General features: G+C 45.4%; 1 protein-coding gene across 1 annotated transcript in view; it reads left to right on the plus strand.

Moving 5' to 3' along the window:
• Positions 1–16301, plus strand: part of MRPS23 (mitochondrial ribosomal protein S23) — a 115644-nt gene that overhangs the window by 36114 nt on the left and 63229 nt on the right. The window contains exon 3 of the mRNA XM_085649523.1: positions 4007–4084. Coding sequence (XP_085505649.1) covers positions 4007–4084 — 78 coding nt within the window. The remainder of the gene's footprint in view (positions 1–4006; positions 4085–16301) is intronic.

The raw sequence follows: 16301 nt of genomic DNA on the forward strand, positions 1-16301 counted from the left end.
GATGCACACATTCAAAAATAGAGACTAAAATTTTCAAAACAATGGACATACCAATACCAGTTACAACAACCTCTTCAGTAATTCTAAGATCCACATACACATCCACTCATTCACCAACAGTCCTATACAGTCACTCATACATGTACTCACTCATCATATGTACTCGTACACCTATACATCCTGTTACACAATGCCACTCATCCATAGAGTTAGTCACACACATAGTCACTCATGCTAATAAAGAATCAAACATACATTTACTTGCATATACAGTTATACACACACCACCACACTTACTTCTACGGAAACTTACACATACTTAGTCTTTTAAACAATCACTTATAGAAACACATACTTATTCATACAGGAACTCTTTCAATCTCTCACTCTCACATATACTCACTTATATACACCAATAGTCACATATACTAGTTTAAAACATATGTAGTTACTCATAAAGACACTATTGAGACAGTCATTCACTCACTAACACACCCATACACACACTCATCCACCCATACAGTCCTGCACACATGCTGTCTTCAACACATACAAACAGTGAGTCACTCATTCATTCACCTATGCACTACGTAATACCCCCACCGAACCATGCAGACACTCAGACTGATACTCAAAAAACCAACTAATAACCTATATAGACACCCATGTAGCTACTCACCAACCCATGCAGCCACTTATACACAAACTGAGAGACTGACACAGATATTTACATATTTAAACATTACTCACTAAGCCATGTATTCACTATGATACACTTAATCAGTCAGTTACACAATCAATTTTTCAAAAACAAATCATCCATTTAGACACTTATATACCCATTTATTCTTCCATCGACCTTGAGATATACATATATAAAACATATTTAATTTTCAGAAAAACACACATTCACTGGATGATGTCATCAGTGATGTCATCAGTGATGTCATTTGAGATGTCATGAGTGATGTCATGAGTGATGTCACTGACCATGTCATGAGCGATGTAATATGTGACGTCATCAGCAGTGCATTGCGGGCGCGCGAGTTATAGTTAGCTGAACTAACTATAACAGGGGAATTTCAATGGTTTTGTACAAGTGAAAAGTCCAGCTAACTATAACACCCCTGAAACCTATGGTTTTTTCAGTGAATATACATATATATATATATATATATAATATTTTTTTTTTAAATAATGTTTATTGGCATTTTCAACTTGCATAATACATTGCCTTTTCCATCTAGCGACTGAACAGCAGTACTGCCCACCTACATGCCAGCAAGAAACTATGCTACTGTGTAGGGTTCTGGTGACTTTCCCCCCCTTCTAATTCTGGCATTTGTGCAAAACACAGGTGGCGGTGAATATTCCTAGCCCATCATGGGTCCCCAGGCTTCCGTTCTAGGCCAACCATCGTGTGAGCCAGCTGCGTCTATACCTGCAGTTAGTCCCCCCCCTCCTACTCGTTCTTGTGTGAGCTGTATTTGGCATCTATTCTTTTGTGCGGTTAAAACGCCCCTCTTTTTTACAAATTTTTCCGAGCCTCTATTTCCCTTTAAACTTTCATTGGAGACCCCTAGTAATGTGACCTGTGGATTTGTAAGTATTCTGCCCTACAGTAGGGGGCATATGTATCAAACGATTTTTTAATCGCAAACGCTGCGATTCGCAAAATAACAGCGTTTGCGATTAAAAAATCGGTAATCGGGATGTATGAGGCAAATCCCATCGCAAAATTAAGGAATTGCTAATTTAGCGATTTCTTAATTTTGCGTAAGCATTTAAGAAATCGCAAATTGCGATTTCTTAAATGATATGTAAAAAGCACCCAAGTTGTGCGAATTATCCTTAAGAAATCGCAAATTACCACCAACTTCCAGTTGGTGGTAATTTGCGATTTCCTTTCAAAAAGCACTTTTTTGAATTTTGCAAAGTGCCACGTGGCGCTCATACATGCCCTTAGGGCATGTATGTGCGCCATATGCACACACATGCTAATTTCAGGGGTGCATCAGGGTGTCATCATGACACCCTTGCACCTTTGAAATTATTCTCAAATTGCGATTAGCAAATTGCGATTCGCTATTTGAGAATTACTTCCCATTCATTCCTATGGGTCTCCTGGCCCATAGAACTGAATGGGCAGGTATTCCTTAATTGCGATTTCGCAATTTGCTAATCGCAATTAAGGAATTTTAAGAAATCGCAAAAAGTTTGCAATTTTTTAAATACATCCCGTTTTGCAATTCTCAAATAGCGATTCTTTAAAAATCGCTATTTGAGAATCGCAAATGGTGATGTTGATACATATTCCCCAATGTTCCTTATAGCATCACCAAATTGAAATTCCTATGATCGTTTTGGTAAGATAAATTGAAGCAGGATCCCTAGTATTAACTAATCAAGTTTCTCCATACACTATTTCATCAAAGTTTTGAATTCTATTGCTGAAAGCTAAATTAGATTAGGGATACCCCACTTCGTGCATATGTGCAATACTCCTGCAGATATCATTGGAAGTCATTTGGGAGGGGGCTACACTTTGGGATGTCCTGTTTACAAATCAACATATTGAGTACATCCATCTTTGTCGGTTAACCTACTCACATTACAACTAGTCTTCTGTAAGCTATATATATAACTGCTACCAAAACAACGGCTTGGCTTCATTATCGATTCCTTGACTTTCATTTCAAACTTATTACATTTTTTCTTTAAAGCACTATAAATCATTTGTTATTCTGTGTATTTTAAAATCTGTCTATTTCCCACCTTCAGAATATTGTCTTTACTTATTATAGGCCATGTTATGGTGTCACATAGAATAATATCATATGTAAATTTTAAATTGTGCATAAGTGTGCCAACTATTTTCTGTAAGCTCATTCCATGGCTTTGTACATTGTTGTGCTTTTTAGACTGTAAAATAAATGAAATCACACAATGTTTTAGGATTAGTCTCTACCATAAATGTTGATCTGAATTTCCTTTGCATTTGAGTTACTCTGTTGTTATGTGAACCCTTATATCTTATGGAAACAATTATTTGATAGTTGCATAAATAAAATTGCATTTCCACACTTTTATATAAGTCACTTTTTGTTTAGTTTTACTGTAGTTGTTTCAGTGAAAACCTGGGGATGAATGTACACATGTAATCTTTGACACACAAGACTGGGCACAATGTAATTAATAAAAAACTTTCTGCCTTATGATAGTATTACATGCCATATACACTTATCTTAATTAGCCCAAATTGGGGCAGAATTGGAGTAGAATTAATGGAAGACAGTGCATGAGGTGAAGGTCAACCTAGTTGATACATATAGGCAAGTAGGTGTATCAAGATTCTTTCACGCTTGCTCCATATTAACCTTTTCTGTGTAGGTTGTACAATTCAGTGACGATTTCGTGGCACCCATAGGTCTCTTCGGCTTCACAATTGGGGCAAGCTTGGCAAATCTTAGAACAATTTTAACTTTATTTTACAATGGCTGTTTACATTGAAACATTTCGAGTAATTTGTTCCCTAGGACTTTCGACTGCTATTGGAGCTGTTGTGGTTTTGTAAAATATGTTGCACGTATTTGGGCACCTGACAAAAAATATCCAAGTTTTTGCACCGTGTGAAACTGTCACTCAAAACTACACATTTTAGTGAATTGCACTAGATAGCAGTGGTGTGCAGCAAACATTTCTAACCTAACATTATAGTTTCCTATATGCCTTTATCTTGTGTCCGGAAGAAGTTATTCACATAGTAGAAGTATATTGGGGCCATGTAATTAATTGTATGAACTTTACTGCAAAATTCCAATTAACGTATATTTAATGTATTCATAACTATTTGGTTTTACCCGTAGTCTCCGTTTTAAAAAGTGTCCATGACAATTCATCGAGGTCTAATCACCTTCCTTACTGAGTTAAGTGTGCACAGCGGCTGTCATGGACATGCGTTTTAAACGTACCACAAAATTTAAGATTGTTTTTCCTCTTCTAACAGAAAATTTTACGAGATTTATGGGAATGGACCAAAAGCATTCGATCTGTCTCGGCATAATTTCAAATCAACAAGCCAGAGGTAAAACAAATATTTGAAATCTTGTTACAGAGTTGTCATGAAATGTTCCTTCCTTGTGTTCTATATAGTACGATGAAGTAACAGTCCACCAATGTCCTCAGAACTTGGCTTCTCACCCAGCCACTTGTTGACTGTGTCTTTGCTTTATGTATACAGCTCCCGTGCCTTTTAACTAGGTTTGACCTATACCAGTACCACATACATATACAGTTATTTTTCACTGTCCGTTCTTGAAATACAAAGCTCTTCTGTTCGTAGCTTAGTGAAGCCTTCCGTAGCTAAAGATTAGAAGCTACCCAAGGCTCTTCAGTTTAGTAGATGCTGAATGTGCTACAACATGTCCTTTTACTTTTATTGCACCGTAGACCTATGTCTGTATTTTGTGTTTCTGCCTTCAAGACTGCAGAAAGTATTTATCAAAAACAAACAATTTGCTTACTTTAGGCCACTTTCTTCATATGTGTAATAATCCAGCAAGGATCATTGGAAGTCATTTGGGAGGGGGCTACACTTCGGGATGTGCCATTTACAATTCATCATATTGAGTACATCCATCTTTGTCAGTTGACCTAGCATTACCTACATTACAATTAGTATTCTGTAAACTATGTAACTGCTACCAAAACAAGCAAAGTCTTTGCTTCATTAGCGACAGGTATGTCAAAAGTAGGCCTAGATCCATAGCAGATGTTTAGGATAATAAATCTCATGTGGATATCCTGAATATCTGGTTTGGACCCTGCTTTCCTGACGCTCTGTTGGTAACCTCTACTTTAGAATTGTATATTACCCTGGTCACCGAGGGGCTAATTCATGAAAGTTTTATTCTGTGAGCAGTGTAGTCTTACTTCTGGCTTGGGTGCTTATTTCTAGGAGTTTGTCACACTAACTTGCATGAAAAAGTTTTGTGAATTGTATTCTGAGAGCGTAATGTGTGCAATGTTGAACATCTAACCATATTTTCATTTTGTTCCCACTGTTTAAAACCTAGATTAGATTAATATCACTTTAATAAATTACTTCTTTAAGACTGATACAGAAATAATTTGTTCATGTTGAAACAACATTGTTAATTGCTGCTTATAAATATTTGCAATTTGTAAAAAAAAAAACAGTTCTAGTTTTGCTGACACGCCCCCTACGTACTGAATAACTGATTCTAAAGGAGCTTTCAGCTCCTCACATCATTATTTCGACAACTGGTATTTAATGGGCGCATCCGCCTGCTAAAACTCACTCCTGCAGAAGTGGGAAACTGAACACTTTACATAAAGTAAACCAACAGTGGCAAAGCCAATAGGGCTGTTATTGCTTGCAGATCTATGAGCTTTGCTAATGCATGCCTCTTGCATGTTTAATTTGGAAATGTTTTTGTAAGAATTTATTACCCACCTGTGTAATCATTCAGTCAAAAAACTTTATTCAGTTATACACAGTAGTCCTAAAATTGCATATTATTATTAAAACACATAAAAACTAAGCCTGGGCGGAGTTTGCGGAGGTTTCGTTACACGGAACTCTGCGAAGTGCAAAAAAAACTCTTCGGAGCTCCGCAAGTGCTGGAGTGCGTTAGATAAATGCCGTTTGCTGGAATTTTCAGTGCCTGGTGCTTGTCTGCACTGTGCAATCATAGTGAACGGCACCATGCACAGCGCAAGCGGGCGCTGCTTCCTTTCTGCCGCTCAAGTAGATTTTTACTCGAGTGGCAGCTTTCTCAACGCGAATGGACGGTTTCTCAATGCGAGCGGTCACAAGCATACGCAACCACTCTCAATGAGAAATCTGACCGCCTGCGTTGAGAAATATTGCCGGGAGGTTAATTTTCCACTCTCGTGCTCGCCAACTTGATATTGACGATCACGAACGAGGGAAAATCTCGCTGGGATGTGGATTTTACTCTCTCGCTTGCCAACTTGACGTTGACGAACATGAGTGAGGGAAAAAAACTCTGCTCCGCGTAATGCAGAAAACTCGGCAAACTCTGTGAGCGGAGTTCACTGCGCAGACTTAATAAAAACATAAAAAATCTACACTCTTTCGACAATGTGCAATATATTTTAAAAAAGATCCAGCAGTGAAAATGGTCTTATGGTCTCTGAGTTTGCAAATACGTGAAAGCCAGTCTATGTTGTCCAGTATTATTGCATCTCAATATAAGATATAAAATCTTACCAGTGTAAGCACACACTTATTTGTGCAACCGAGCCGTCTTTGATTGGTTTTTGTAATAAAGTTTTACAAAAAACATTTCAAGGCAATTGCCTGTGTATGCATGCATGGGCACAAATGTGCACGCATGGTTGGCCAACCTGGAATGTTTTTTGATAAAGTAAAACAAAAACAATTTGAGGATTGGTAACTATGCATTATAACAGTGTCTCGGGAGCCAGCGTGTGCCCTCACACAAGGGGGAAAAAATGCTAGAAAAGGGTAAAAGCACAATTTGGCCAGCAGTCCCTGGAACTGAAGGGAACACATTTCTGTGTGGTTGATGACATTGTGATTGTGTAGAATTCCATTAGTTCCACCGAAGTAAAGCAGTGGCTGAGGTGGGCTGACCTATTTCACTGTGTTGTATGCTCTGGTGGGTGACAACAAAATGTCAATGACTCCACAATAGACCAATGGAGGAAGTATGCTAACTGAAAAACTGAAACTACCTATGAATATATTTTTAGGGTTTCTTTTTTAAAAACAAAAGGTATTTCTCACCAGACCTAAGAAAAAAAAAGAAAAGCACTTCTAGAGTACCGGAAATTGATGTGCGATTGCTTCTGCCTCTCCAAGCAATCTAATTTTTTGGCTCTCATTGCTTATCAGCCTTTTGGCTAAGATCTGTTCTTATAAGTTTAATTTTTTTGCCCTCTGTAGCAAACCAGTCTGGAACACACACAAAAACTGCAGCTGTACCATTCCAAAGTATTTTTTTTGTTTTGCCAATGCCCAAAATGCATCCGTGCTGCTGAAGGAGCGGTACCTTTGAGAAGGGGGACCTGCATAATACAAACTGAATTATCCAAATGATAGCTTAAGTGATGGGATGTGAAAATTGATCATCAAGCAACCATATGGGCCAAAACATCTTTTACTGGTGCAGTAGTGGCATGAAAGGCTGGAATGAATACCCTAACATGGGCACTGTGCTGGCACTAGGTGCAGTTTATTGACACATTTACTTGAGTACCTTTCTGGCACTAGATGGTGGAGTAAATATACGCACATTGGCATCACACCGGGCATTTAGTGCTGTCATGAACATCCCTCCATGGGCACCATGCGCCGACTAAAGGCTGGATGAACATTCCTATGCAAACATTAAACTGGCTATAGGTGTACTTTATGAACACGCTGTTGACACCAGGTTCTGAGATGCGCATTGTCTCAGACTAGGTGCTGAAATAGACTTTCTTATAAGACCAGTACTTGCACCTACATTAGCTCTGTGCTACTGTGAGACATCAACTGATGTTAGGTGCTTAATTGAACACTCCTGCATGGACCTCATATTTAGACTGGGAGATGAGTTGAACACGCCTACGTGGGCTCCACACTGACATTTGACGCATCATTACGATACCGGTGGGACTGCCACTGAAAGACAGTCCTTTGGGCCAACTGCTGCATTACGTTGCAGGCAGTCGGACCCCTGACTGTTTGGGGACGGAGGGCTGCCTCAGACAAGACCTATTGATCCCTACATGGCGGTGGTTGGAATCGTGATCCTAAATGTCCGGTTTAGGAGGTCCCTTTCTGACTGCCTGTTAATGGCGGTCCCACCTCCATGAAAAGGTAGCCGGAAAAGTACTTTGGGAGCCCCAAGCAGGCAGGCACATGTAGGGCTCCCATGGACATTCATGCACCATGTGCCAGGCACCGCATGGTAGTTTTGACTAATTGATGTGTGAAGTTTGTTGCCTTCACTCAATGGATTCATCTACACATGTCTTCTGTGTGTGTGTGTGTGTGTGTGTGTATATATATATATAGCATATTTTTTTTTTTTTTTTTTTTTATTGGCATTTGTAATTGTTTACAATCGAACAATAACCAAAACATTTCGGTCACAGCACAACAGCATCCTTCATCCGAATCATTGGCTTGTGTCTTAACCAGAGGTCCTCCACCCCCACCACCCTTCCACTCACATGTTAATCGCTTGGTGATTCTACGGAAACACTTTGCAGATATTGAGTTAAGTATACCCAGTAGTCTCTGGGTGTTGATCCAGCAGGGAGCTCCTCTTCGTAGGTCCTCAGGGTATCCCTACAGTACGTTAGGTCCGTGAGCCAGTCTTTCAGTTTTGGGACCTTCTTTCCATACCAACAGAGCGATACCCTTCTTTTGGCCATTAGTAATGCAATCATGCAAAATCTGCGCTTTAGGGCCCGTATCTCGGGCAGCAACCCTAGCAAACAGGTCTTAGCATCGCAGCGCACCTCACTTCCCACCATGGCCCCCAGCAGTCTCGTCACCTGTTCCCAGTATCTCCCCACCTCCTCACACGACCACGCCAGATGTATAAAATCTGCACCATCAGCCCCACATCGCTCGCATCTAGCATCCCCACGCAGCCCATAACGGTGTAGCCGAGCCGGTGTGTAGTATGTTTGGTGCAGGTATTTGAAATGTAGTATGCGGAGATTACCATTGGGTGTCAGCATTCCCGTCAGGGTGCAGGCAACCGCCCACTCTGTTAGCTGTGCATCTAGACAGCTCTTCCATTTCTCCATTGAGGTGTGCGTGTTCCCCGCTATGTCCCCCTGTAGTTTTGTATAGAGTGTAGACACCAGGTGTCGTTTAGCTGGTGTGGTGATCAGCCATTGCAACGCAGTCAGCTCTTTCGGTTCCAACGGGTAATCTGGATACAATTCCTTCACGGCTCTTTGCAGCCGGTAATAATTGAAGCGAAATAGCGTAGACATGTTACTAATGAATGTGAGATGTTCAAGTGTTTTAAAAGTCCCGTTATCGTACAAATCTCCTACTGTGTCAATGCCTACCTGCCGCAGCAGATCCAATCCCACTCTTTCTTGCGTTACCGATATAGCCGGATGCCATTGGAGCCTGAGCGCCGGGGCATACAGCGGCAGTTTATTGGCCAGTCTGCCCATGGTATGCCATGCTTTGTTCGTTGTGTCAATGGTGTTTATGTCTTGCGTATGCAGTGGCGGCCTACGATGGGTGATAATCGCCTCGAGTGGGACAGGCAGCGCATCCCCCTCTTCTATCGCAGTGTGGGTGAGAAATGGGATCCTGTGGTACCAGTAGTGTGCGTACTGCGCCTGCGCACAGAGGTAATAATGATAGAAGTCTGGGACCCCGAACCCTCCTTGACTGTACGGTAACGTGAGTGTCCGCATCTCCACCCTGGCCGTCTTTCCCGCCCAAACAAGCTGGAGGACCAACGAGGTAATCCTGCGGAACACCTCCATTGGGGGGTGTATAGGGATGTTAGTGAACAGGTAAAGTAACTTCGGCAGGAGTACCATCTTGACGATAGCAATACGGTCAGCCAGCGATAAAGGCAGCTGAATCCATCTTCCCACCCTCTCCTCCAGTGTGTCAATCGCCGTCCCGTAGTTAGACCTGATAACAATTTCCGGGTCCCTGTGGAACCATACCCCCAAATATTTTATTGGGTCCGTTTTCCACTCCAATGGATAATCTATGGGGTGCGGGTGTGTGGTATCAGTCAAGGGAATAATCAGGGATTTGGCCCAATTTATGGTGACCCCAGATTTACGTGCAAATTTTATGTATTCCCTCAAAAGTGGATTCAGATTGGTCTGTGGGTCCCTTACGTAGAGTAGCATATCATCTGCGTACAGGGAGATGTGCAGTGGTCGTTGCGGAAACTGCAGGGCCGAATAATGATGTCCCTGTCTTATCTTGCAAGCGAGCGGCTCCAGTGCGATAGCAAACAAAAGAGGGGACAGCGGGCATCCCTGTCTCGTCCCTCTCCGTATAGCAATGGCGTCTGAAATATAGTTATTCACCCTAATCCTCGCCACAGGTGCATCATATAGCAAGTGGATCCATTGAAGGAACGCAAGTGGGAATCCCATCCTCCGCAACACCTTAGTCATATATTTCCATTCTAGAGAATCAAAGGCCTTGGCTGCGTCTAGGAAGACCGCCGCCGCCTTCGTCTCAGGTGTTAAGTAATGCGCAAGCGCAAATAGTGTCCGCGTATTGTGAGCAGTGGAGCGTTCTGGTATGAATCCAGACTGGTCAGGCAGGATCAGCCTGGGCATCAGCGGGTTCAGACGTGCAGCAAGCAATTTAGCTAAGATCTTGTTATCCACGTTTATGAGGGACAGTGGTCTATAGGAGTCACAGAGCTCCGGATCTTTCTGTGGCTTGAGGAGGGCCAGTAATATTGCTTCCCGCAGTGTGGGCGGCAGTCGTTGTTGCTCATGTGCGTTTCCATACATTTCCACTAGACGGGGGGCCAGCTGGTCAACAAACGCCTTATAAAATTCGCATGTAAAGCCATCGGGGCCCGGAGCCTTACCATTCGGCAGTGACTTAATTATTTCTGTGACCTCCTCCACTGTGATAGGTTGGGATAGATATTCGCGATGTGTGTCCGATAGCCACGCTATCGCCACGTCTTCGAGGTATTCCCCGATTTCAGCCTCAGCGGCCGTAGGCCTGGAGGCATACAGCTCTCCGTATGCATCCATAAATTCCCCCAGTATTTCTTGCTCGCCATAATGTCGTTCCCCCCACCGTCCACGGATTACCTGTATGTTCTGCGGCGCACGTCCCTCACATATTTTAGCCGCCAGTCGCCCTCCTGGTCTGCCGCCCTCCCCATAGGCCCTTGCTATCTGTCGTTTCATGGTATATTTAATTTCGTCATCCGCGAGGCTCTGAAATTCGGACAGTGTAGTCCGAATGTCCCCCAGTAGCCGAGCCTTTTGTGTGCGTTCGTAGTCACGTTCTAGGACTCGGAGTTTATCCTCTTTGACTCCGATTTGCCGTCGGATGTCTTTAAGTATGCCTGCATTGGTGCTTATGCAGACGCCGCGTATAGTAGCCTTGCAGGCCTCCCAGAGCACTCCCGGGTCGGTCGCTGTAGGCGCGTTATTGTCGAAGTATTCCTGTATCGCCTGCCCGATGGTATCAGTGTACAGGGGGTCTATGAGTGCTTTAGCATTGAATCTCCAACTGAACGGAGGTGGCGTGTAGTCCGGGAGCTCCAAGGCGAGGAGCACCGGGCTATGATCGGATAGCGTTCTAGGCAGGTGACGAACCTCCCTTGTCCATCGTGCAACGTCGCCCGAGACCAGCCAGTAGTCTATACGGGACCAACTACCGCGCGACGTAGTCACATGAGTGGCTTCTAGGTCATCCGGATGTCTATGCCTCCAGATATCAGTAAGCGCCTTATCAACCATTATGTCCTTTAGGACATGGAGGGCATGCCTATGTGGCTCTGTTGTCGCCCCAGAGCGGTCAAAGTCCTCGCAGAGCGCTATATTAAAGTCTCCACCCCACACCACATGGGGAGCCTGGAGGTCGCGCAGTTTGCTCCACAGCGATTGGTAGAACTGCGGATCGTCCACGTTAGGCCCGTAGACATTCACCACAGCCAGTCTCTGTCTCCGCAGGAGACCAGTCAGAATAACAAACCGTCCCATGTCATCCTTCTCGACCGACTCAATGGTATATTTCAGTCCTTTTTTTATCAATACCATCACCCCCCGTGCATAGGAGGAGTAAGAGGAATAGTGTACGGACTCAGCCCACCTACGGCCCACATTAACTCGACGTGACGGCGCGCAGTGTGTCTCCTGTATGAGTGCAATATCTACGCGCTGTCTGTCCAGGTATGCCAGTGTTTGCCTGATTTTCTTGGGGTTACCAAGCCCTCGGACATTCCATGTGATTAATCGAAGCAATCTCGCACCTACTCCGCTATCAGCCATCTCCTAGCAGTAGCAGGCATACAGCAATCATCCTTACACCTAGCGGGCGCGTCCCTATAACTGTCGCAGTGGGTATGGACCCTCTGTTGCCTGAGCAAATTTACTCGGAATTCAGCGATGCGTCTCATGCACAGTGACCAACATTGCAACTTCCCAACTGTATCCCGCTTCCCCCCACCCACTTCAGCACCCCAACTATGCCAAAGACATACCCCATAACTAATGTCAAACATTAAGGTAACTGGATTCGGGGATCTCCCTCTTTGGGGGACCGCCTAGAACACACCTCTCCATCCAACTTAATGGATGTGGACGGGGACAAATCCCTGTTCAGGACCCCAAGGGTCCCACATCTATGTAAGCATCACATCGACCCTCTCCAGGGTCCGTCGCAGTCTCAGCAATGTTCACAGCGTCCCACTTGTAGCATTACTGTCCTGCTAGCAGAGAGTCTTTTTTCCCAGCCATCCGCTCCTCCCTCCACCCGCACGTGACCTACATACCTATGGTATAGTCCTGGCAGTCAGGGCTCGTTTCTCACGCTGTTCATCTGGGTGGTTCGTCTGCCATCCCAGACATAACGAACGCCTTCCCCTCAGGGAGCGGCTGTTTCCAACTGTGTGCGGTCTCTGTCCGATAGGGGAATCCCACCCCCGAACTGCCGTGATCAGGCGCTCCTGCAGCACAACCCCGATTTGTATAGTAGCAGTTTTACCGGCCTCCAGCCCTTCAGAGGCCCAGGCGTGGTCATTCACAGCAAATGCACTCGCAGTCTGTGCCATGGTGGAAGTCTCCTCGTCTGCCCTGTCGCCCTCGGTTATTCACCCCGCCGAGGCCGCGTGTTCAGCACGTGGTGTAGAGCAGCTGCGCCGGTCCTCAGTGGTCCTTGTGCACAATGATTTAGTCAGCGTCCGTGGCTTCCTCAACTCTCCGTCTCTCTTTGCGCTTAGCTCCGATTTTTTTGATAAGTTCAGACGCCTCTCGGGGCGAGTGGCACAGTACCGCACGTCCGTCGTGCGTTATCCGCAACCGGGCAGGGTAGAGCATGGCGTAGTCAACCCCCATGTCACGAAGCTTTTTCTTTACCGGATTGAACTCTTTCCGCGCTTGTTGGACTGTGAGGGTGAAGTCCGGGTAGAATGCCAGTTTGTTTCCTTGGTGCGTGATCTGCTGCTTCTCGCGCGCTATTCGAAGGACAACATCACGGTCCCTGTAGTTGAGGACTCTGGCGACTATGGGCCGCGGGGGTGCCCCAGGCTTTGGTCTTGGAGCCAGCGACCTGTGCGCTCGCTCAATGAGGAACATTGGGGATAGGTGCTCCGCGCCCACAACGTCCTTAATCAGCTCCTCAACATACGTTTCCATCCGGCCCGTGTTGGTAGATTCCGGAACCCCCGTGATTCTCACATTATTGCGTCTTGAGCGCGCTTCTAAATCCTCCGTCTTTTGCCTCATCGCCTCCAGCAGCTTCTCAGCCTCGGTGTATTTTTGAGTGGTGGTTTGGGATGCGTCCTCCAGTGCCCCGATTCGGGTCTCTGCCTCCGTTAGCCGCTCTCCGTGCGCATCCAGCTTCGCCGCCATGTTGTCGACACGCAGTGTGATGGTATCAAGTTTACCATGTACGTCCTGTAAGCTCTGCTGGATGGCCCTCAGCGCCTCCGCCATGCCCTGTGGCGTTGCGTCGTCAGCCCCCGTTGCTTCGTCTGGTGGTAGAGTGGCGCCTTTGGTCTGGCGCTTGGTTTCAAAGGGGAGCTTCGTTTGTGTCTTCTCCGGCTTTCCCATAGTGTCCAAGTGCGCCGCTGGGCCCCCCGGTCCCCGCCGACCAAAATCACCTATCGGGCACTCCGCAGACGGAGTCCGAGGGTGTCACAGCAAAACGGCAGGCTCACAGCACTCTGCAATGGTTCCGTTGTTTAGCTCCTCATTCCAGCCATTCGTCCCGCATGGGCCCCAGCGGCGCTTTGCAGCGCAGTTGCGGTCAGTACGTGGCCCAGCTATCTCCGCTCAGCCAGCAGTCTAACACGCTCACCGCCATCCGCTGGGCTCTATATGTGCCGGTCTTGGGCGCAGTGCACGTGGGTCTCTCCACCGCCCGGGTCCACCATGCTCACGAGGCCAGCCTGCAGCAGATGTCCTCCCTATGGGCCGGCGAGGCGCTCCTCGGTCCCGCAACGGGGGCCTCAGCAGTCTCCTCACCTCTCCGCTCTCGCAGCCCCCGCCGCAGCACAGCGTTATGTATCTCCGCCGATGCGGTCACACCGTAGCCGAGCTCTCGCCTCCTTAGCGGTCAATCGGGCAGGCGGCCAGCATGGAGGCTCTCACAGGGCCCCCTCCGCGCACCGCAGTCCGTGTCTGTGCCCCCGGGGCTCCCGCAACGTGTCAGGAGTGAGCTTGTAGTGTCCGGGCGGCGATCGCGTCCCTCACCGGCGTCCTTCCTTATCGGCAATGCCGATGTCACACAGAGCGCGTCTTCGTGTCGGTGGGCGCCGCCATCTTGGGAGCCGTTAGCCTCGTACGCCCGGATGCTTCAGAGTTCGTTTTTTCAGGGAAAGCGGGGCTCTCGTTCGACCCTCTCAACCCCCTTCTGTGAAGGGCCGCTTCCGATCATTGCTGCGATGTGTGTCTGGCCGCGGCGCTCCCTCTGTCATGCTTTTTGCGCCATTTGCGTTCCCCGTCCGGCGGAGCTGTCTCAGGAGGCAGCCATTCCGCTGTGCGCCCTCTAGCGCCCCCCCATATATAGCATATTTAAGCAGTTAAATGTTACAATTTTCTGGTTATGCGCCCATTTTAAACATGAAAGCATAGGCTGAAACTGATCCACTATATTAATATATGTACTTGTCACAGCATACAAAGACTGACCCACATTGGACATGTGTAGATGAATCCATTGAGTGGAGGCAACAAACTTCACACATCAATTAGTCAAAACTACCATGTGGTGCCTGGCATGTATTGAGTTCAGTAAGTAATTTGAACAAGTGCTGCACTGTGGATTTACTAGTCCGCAATAGAATTGTACTGATTCATGCATCAACAGGGAAATTCTAAACTATTCAAATAGTCCATAACTGTGTTTTATGAAATATATGAACTTTTCATGGTTTGTATTTCACACAATATTTTAGAATATTCGTAAGGAAGTCAAGTCAATTTATTATGCTTGATTAATAAAAGCCATTGCATTTACAAAGCGTATAAAATACAAAATAGAGCAGATTAAAATTTGTTAAAAGTCCTTAATTTTTTTAAATTAGAAAAAGTGTGATTAAGAGAACCCGCCGGAGAATGTCTCTTGGTTCATTTGCTTCATGTTATCAGTTGTACTTATTGGTGTGTGCAGGCGCTTCTCGACTGAATCAAGCTATTTTGTGAAGCAGCAGATCAGTTGTGTGGAATCCGATTTGAAGCAGGTGAGTACCGCCTTGTTGCAGGTACGGATCCCTGCTTGATTAAAGAGGAGACAAAGTAAAAAGTGTCTTTCTGTGCCCATGCTTGGGCAAGTGCAGATTATATGAACGAGGTCTTCCAGGCATTGATTGCCTAGGCGGCAGCTATTAACATCAGGCATCCTCTTCCAAGGTGGAAGGTGTGGCATATTTGACATTGATCCAGCCAATATTTTAAATATTTCTCTTTCAGCGCGATGTTGAATCCTGCACTTAAATATGATTGTGGTTTAGGTGCGACATAGTAATTGAGTACAAGTCAGCTGTGGGCTCTTTTTGCAAGTGCAACCTAATCTTCTACATTTGAGAGCGCCTTGATCGATTTAGTGACCACTTTCTTAAAAGTGGTGTGTGTCGCCGGTGATTCCCATGCAGTTTCCAGCCCTAGCTGTTTACAGAGTCCCTAAGATATACTGCAGCTGGCGTTGTTCATTTTTGTTTCAGTTCGACCCAGAGATGCCAGTTCAGTGTGTTTTCTTCTGCTCCTCTGATTTTGTGAAGGCATTTTATGTTGGCCCCCCCTTCTAGCCAGGGTCTGTTTCTGGAGCCCAAACTATAACCTTATTTGCGCAGGAGAGGTGTATTTTGGAATGTGGAAAATCGCTCTATATGTCCTGGTAGTTATTCTTTCCACAGTAATTGCATTGCCTCACTCCCATATGCCATTGTAGGGATGAGCTTGGTTTAATTGATCTCAAGAAGAGGTGTCAGTGAAGGCCGCAGAGTGATTTTTGTTTTAGGAACTTCATGGCGAAGGTTTTAATGTTTTATTTCTGTTATAGTGCTTTTTCTGAGGGGTGAAAGAGCCTTTATTGTTAATCGGGACTCCCAGGT

Source organism: Triturus cristatus, chromosome 3_2, assembly GCF_964204655.1.
Source record: "Triturus cristatus chromosome 3_2, aTriCri1.1, whole genome shotgun sequence".
NCBI classification, from domain to species: Eukaryota; Metazoa; Chordata; class Amphibia; order Caudata; family Salamandridae; genus Triturus; species Triturus cristatus.